This window comes from Salmo salar, chromosome 01 (genome assembly GCF_965601325.2).
Source record: "Salmo salar chromosome 01, fSalSal1, whole genome shotgun sequence".
Lineage (NCBI taxonomy): Eukaryota > Metazoa > Chordata > Actinopteri > Salmoniformes > Salmonidae > Salmo > Salmo salar.
The window spans coordinates 153590026-153596347 of NC_138291.1; the positions used below are offsets into that span (position 1 = coordinate 153590026).

At 43.9% G+C, this 6322-nt stretch overlaps 1 protein-coding gene across 5 annotated transcripts in view; it reads right to left on the reverse strand.

Moving 5' to 3' along the window:
• Positions 1-467: 467 nt before the first annotated feature.
• coq4 (coenzyme Q4 homolog (S. cerevisiae)) overlaps positions 468-6322 on the reverse strand; it is a 34220-nt gene continuing 28365 nt past the window's right edge. For 3 of the 5 annotated variants that reach the window (XM_045718451.2, XM_014133948.3, XM_014133947.3), the window contains exons 2-7: positions 4994-5146; positions 4439-4535; positions 4194-4296; positions 3971-4100; positions 3789-3882; positions 468-2297 (exon numbers count right to left, since the gene is read on the reverse strand). In XM_045718451.2, coding sequence (XP_045574407.1) covers positions 2105-2297; positions 3789-3882; positions 3971-4100; positions 4194-4296; positions 4439-4535; positions 4994-5146 — 770 coding nt within the window. In that variant the 3' untranslated portion in view covers positions 468-2104. 5 annotated transcript variants of the gene reach the window in all.

Genomic DNA, 6322 nt, shown 5'->3' on the forward strand with positions numbered 1-6322 from the left:
TGGCCCTGGGCTCCTCCTAATGCAAGACAATGCTAGACCTCATGTGGCTGGAGTGTGTCAGCAGTTCCTGCAAGAGGAAGGCATTGATGCTATGGACTGGCCCGCCCGTTCCCCAGACCTGAATCCAATTGAGCACATCTGGTACATCATCTCTCGCTCCATCCACCAACGCCACGTTGCACCACAGACTGTCCAGGAGTTGGCGGATGCTTTAGTCCAGGTCTGGGAGGAGATCCCTCAGGAGACCATCCGTCACCTCATCAGGAGCATGCCCAAGAAAAGAAAATGGCCTTGCCGAAATCCCCCCCCCTCTAATTTCCTTAATTTTGTCACTTGAGTCAAATACTTTCTGTGGCACACAGAGTTAAATGACCTTGGCTAAAGCAGATCTGATTGAATAGAGCCTTTAGTCTTTTCATAATGCTGTACTACTGTACTAATCCCAGAGTCATTGAAACGGGCACCAATAATGTGCAAAGCATTTATTGATGAGCGACACATCTCACCCGAGATACATGAACAGCACTGTGCTCATCATGAATACATATAAAACACATATTACATGACTGCCATTCTTTACAGTAAATGTGCCATGTGTGATACCAATAGGGCTATGTCAGATAGAACATTTTTTAAGTCTTAGTGTTTTACTGATACCAGACGAGACCTTACTTTTTCTATCAACAGTCATCAATTGATGACTAAATAACCCCTCATTTCCAGGTCACATTGCCTAACCGGCAGCAACATGCTCTCCCTTATCCTCGGTCTGCCCAGCCTGGTGATGATTAGGTGGTTGAAGAATGCCAGCTGGTAGGTCTAACACAAGACCCGGTTCTGACTAGATGGGATATGTAGCCTACAGCTTTTGTCAGATTTTACTTTTATTAGCAGGTTAGGATAATTAACATAGCAGATTAGGTGAATTAGGTTAAGACCTCAGGAAAAGGGTTCAGGTTAGCTAACATGCAAAAACAAATCACATTTACGCATTCATTTTACAAAAGCTGTAGCTTATCCCCTCTAGCCATGACCTACAAGATCCTCCTCAAGGTTGTTACAAAAAGTGCCTTGCACTCAATAGGTAGGTTAACATTGAATCATTGTGACATGTGTAATGGAAATGGCAGATATAGTAGAACAGAGTACCACAGTATGAGCCATAATACCCATAAAAGCTACCAGTCAAACAGGGAAATGGTTCCAATCGTTTTTCCACCATTCATTTTTCCCCCCATACGGGATTTTTAGCAACCACTACAAATAAGGGCTGTGTTTTGTGTAAGCTTACCCTGCTGTGATGATTTGGTAACGGTGTAAATCTCTCTAGGTCAAGGTGACTTTTAAAAACAACAAATACACTTTTTCGCAAAAACATTGCTACAGTGTCCAATAAAAATGAAGAGGCTGAAGTGTTCCCATTTAGGTAAATTGCGTGTATGCCCTCCCAGGAGTGCAAGTTTCACCATGGCACGGACCGTGGTGATACTTCGCACAGAATTATTCCAACATGACACATTTTAGTGAATTATTGCACACTATCCATGCTACCCGAGACCTGAAACAGACAAGTGCGAGGGCATACAGGCAGGAGGGCATACAGATAGGTCAGGTCAAATCGTATTGGTCACACACACACAAGGTTAGCAGATGTTATTGCGAGTGTAGCGAAATGCTTGTGCATCGGAACTAGAAGCACAAGAATTTCGCTACACTCGCAATTACATCTGCTAACCATGTGTATGTGACCAAGAAAATTTGACCCATCTGTATGCCCTCCTGCCTGCCCCCCCACTTGTCTGTTTCATTTCTCAGGTAGCATGGATAGAATGCAATAATTGACTAATATGTGCCATATTCGAATAATTATTTGTGTCCGTGCCATGGTGAAAATTGCATCCAGCCCTCTGGTAAATCCTCTGCACCCACTGTGAATATTGGCCTTTCCTTCCTTCACTTGAAATCATGGGGGAAGCTTGACACAATTGCTATGACTCAGTCAGTCCACATACAATGCCTAAATTACTGTATGACATCCCTCCAAAGAGTCCCTGCATTCTGTCCCATCTGGTTGTACAGTGACCTCTGACATTCGAGGTCAGTGCTAAGAATCTAATGTGGCTTTCTGGCTGGTGGCCGTGATGGTGAGCGGGGGAGGCTCGATGTTCAGCTCCTCTCTCAGGTCCTCCAGACTCTGCTCCCAGCGGCGCTCGTAGAAGATGCTGAGGACACAGCGGGCCTGCCGGCCATTCCTCACAGCCCACGGTCCCAGGGACGTCACCAAGGGCTCCAGACGACTGCAGGAATGGCACAAGGAAACAATCAGGCCGTAATAATTGCATTACTGTACAGATACCAGACTGTGATGTCAATGGTTATTGTATTACAGAGCAGAAATAATTTACAGTCAAAGCCAATACTCATAAAAATCATGATGACAGACTCCCATTCCCTTCAGTCAATAACTACAGTGTGTTGATCATAACTAGCTCAACTAGCTCTGTGACACTTGCAAATAAAAAACAACTATATTGTCTTAGTTCCCTGAAGGAAGTCAACCACCTAAATGTCAGTTCTCTTTACACCTCAGGGTGCTGCTCAGGTGTGTGGTTGATTACCAAATATCAGAGGTGTCCAGGAAGTGTATGTTCCATTCACAACCAGTCTCCCTTAGAATATACAGTATAACTTCGTGGAAACTGATGACATCACAGATAAATCTTTACATTTACATTACATTTAAGTCATTTAGCAGACGCTCTTATCCAGAGCGACTTACATTACCCTCACAGTCCTGTGGTAATCTGGTGAGGAACACAAACTAACATTACCCTCACAGTCCTGTGGTAATCTGGTGAGGGACACAAACTAACATTACCCTCACAGTCCTGTGGTAATCTGGTGAGAGACAAACCCAACACGCTAACAATACCCTCACAGTCCTGTGGTAATCTGGTGAGAAACAAACCCAACACGCTAACAATACCCTCACAGTCCTGTGGTAATCTGTTGAGAAACACAAACTAACGTTACCCTCACAGTCCTGTGGTAATCTGGTGAGGAACACAAACTAACATTACCCTCACAGTCCTGTGATAATCTGGTGAGAAACACAAACTAACATTACCCTCACAGTCCTGTGGTAATCTGTTAATTAAGGAACACAAACTAACGTTACCCTCACAGTCCTGTGGTAATCTGTTGAGGAACAAACACAACAAACTAACATTACCCTCACAGGCCTGTGGTAATCTGTTGAGGAACACAAACTAACATTACCCTCACAGTCCTGTGGTAATCTGTTAAGGAACACAAACTAACGTTACCCTCACAGTCCTGTGGTAATCTGTTGTAAAACACAACAAACTAACATTACCCTCACAGTCCTTTGATAATCTGGTGAGAAACTCAACAAACTAACATTACCCTCACAGTCCTGTGATAATCTGTTGAGGAACAAACACAACAAACTAACATTACCCTCACAGTCCTGTGAAATCTGTTGATGAGCAAAGTCAACAAACTAACATTACCCTCACAAGTAATCTGTTAAAAAACACAACAAATGAACAATACCCTACCAGTCCTGTGATAATCTGTTGAGGAACCAAGACAACAACAAAAAAATCTAAAATCTTGGGATGTATTCAATAAACATTGCAGAAATGTAACGAGTAGAGCCAAGACTACTTCCTATTCAACATGGCAGACAGTCAGTCTCCTGAAAAGGACCCTGGTTTATATCACTACATACAGTATGAATAAGAAGAGAGCCTGATGGGCAGCACCTTGTGGACAGACGGAGCGGTCCCAACACTGCTCCCAGGATGCACATGGGCAGGCCAGTTTGAGCAGCCTCAAACCACTTTACTGCCACTTCACCTGAGTTTGAGGAAGTGAGAAAGAAAAGACATGTAGTGAAACACACTAATACCAATACTCTCAGTGAATCCCCTTTCCCCAGACTCACCCAGCATGTTAGTGGGCATGCCTAGTAAGGTGTGTAGTAAATCGTGGACTTCTCGGTACCTCTGCATGACGTACGCTAACTCCTCATTATCCACAAATTTCACGTTCACCCTCGAGTCAGGGGTCACCCTCTGAGAACGAGAGACGTAGAGGGATACGAGGATTGGCAAATAACCACTACGCTTCCTCTGTAAAGAGATCAATTATGTCCTTCACAAACTCACATTGTCCTCAAGGAAGCGCAGGTACTCTCTCCCAAAGGATCCATCTGGAAGGGAGGCCATCTTGGACAGATCCAATGTGGATAGTCGGATCCGTGGGCGCTCACTTACACAGAAATAGGTGAAACATACGCACATGAGCATTCACAGACAAGCAATTGTATACACAACTTATTTAAAATCATTGAGATGTATATTTAAGGGTGTACGTAAACAGAGTGAGATAGACAGCAGAAGTTGTGACATACGTTAGAATGGTATAGCCCTCAGGGTCTCCTCTCATTCGATCCCGAAGCGTCATCAGGGCCAGGTGTCCTGTCGTCTCTCCCAGCACTGCCACCATGTCTACATGGGGAACACAGCTTACAGTGAAGAGAAATGTGGTACTTTTTATTGAGAACATGCAGTACATTATGTTATACCAGAGTCACTTTCAAGTTATTTCTCACCCTTTTGAATAATTTATATTTCAAGGACTTGTTTAAATCAAAATAACATCTACGACATAGTTTCCCTATGACTCTTTTAGTTTCTTGTTTTTCTAAAATGTCGGTGTTTTCCACACCTTGATAACTAGGGATCAAAATGACACATGACAACCATTAAATAACCCTGCTTGATATTGGGTACTGTGCGTAATGAAACGCAAATAGTTTGAGTTTCAAATGCAAAAGAAAGGAAAGTAAAACAGTGAACAGAGCCTACCCACATGTTCTGTAAGAACAGATAAGCATGCCAAACTCCCTACAGATGCAAAATGACCATATGAAAGTAGCACAACTGGAAGTGGGCATCCCTCTCACCATGTCTGTAGGGGTCTTGCAGAGCTGCCACCCCGGAGCCGACAGCCAACAGGGCTTTCTGGATGGGGCTGGTGGGGATGTGGCCTGTGTACAGTCCGTCATACTGCCTGTCTACAGAGTCCACGCCACGGTGCTGCTGCCGGACACAAAGGGCTGTGGGTGACACCAAACAGCATCAGACATACAGTAGAATACACATGGACATCCCATCAGGACATGGTATTAATACTGTAGTGACCTTAGTACTTAGAGATCATGGGACCACAGGTAGTTTCCAGTGCTCTGTTTCCAGTCAACACCTTACAACTGGGCACATACGTCAATTCAACGTCTATTCCACATTAGTTCAACGTAATTCAATGGTTCAACACAAGACAAAAGAGTTGATAGTGGACTACAGGAAACTCCAACACCATCATTAAGTTTGCCGACGACACAACGGTGGTAGGCCTGATCACCAATAATGATGAGACAGCCTACAGGGAGGAGGTCAGAGACCTGCCAGTGTGGTGCCAGGACAACATCTACCTCAACATGAGCAAGACCAAAGAGCTGATAGTGGACTACAGGAAAAAGGGGTCCGAGAATGATCCCGGGGCTATAGTGGAGCAACATCCCCTCAGGAAACTGAAAAGACTTGGCATGGGTCCTCAGATGCTCAAAAAGTTCTATAGCTGCACCATTGAGAGTATCCTGATTGGTTGCATCACCGCTTGGTATGGCAATTGCTCGGCATTCGACCGCAAGGTGCTACGGAGGGTAATGCGTATGGCCCAGTACATCACTGGAGCCAAGCTTCCTGCCATCCAAGACCTCTATACCAGGCGGTGTCAGAGGAAGGCCCCCAAAAAATTGTCAAATACTCCAGCCATCCTAGTCATAGACTGTACTTTCTGGTGCCGCACGGCAGGCAGTATCGGAGCGCCAAGTCTAGGTCCAAAAGGCTCCTTAACAGCTTCTACCCCGAAGCCATAAGACTTCTAAACAGTTAATCAAATGGCTACCCAAACTATTTTCATTGACCCCTGTTTTTAAACTGCTGCTACTCGCTGTTTATTATCTATGCATAGTCACTTTACCCCTACCTACATGTACAGTACATATTACCCCAATTACCTCGAATAGTATGTACCCCCGCATATTGACTCGTACAGGTACCCCATGTATATAGCCTTGTTATTTTTTATTTTGTGTCACTTATTTTTCTTACTTTATTTACATTTGTATTTTTATTTTATTAACAAATATTTTGTTACTTACTTTTGAAAATTCTGCATTGTTGGTTAAGGGCTTGTAAGTATGCATTTCATGCTAAGGTATTTGGCACGT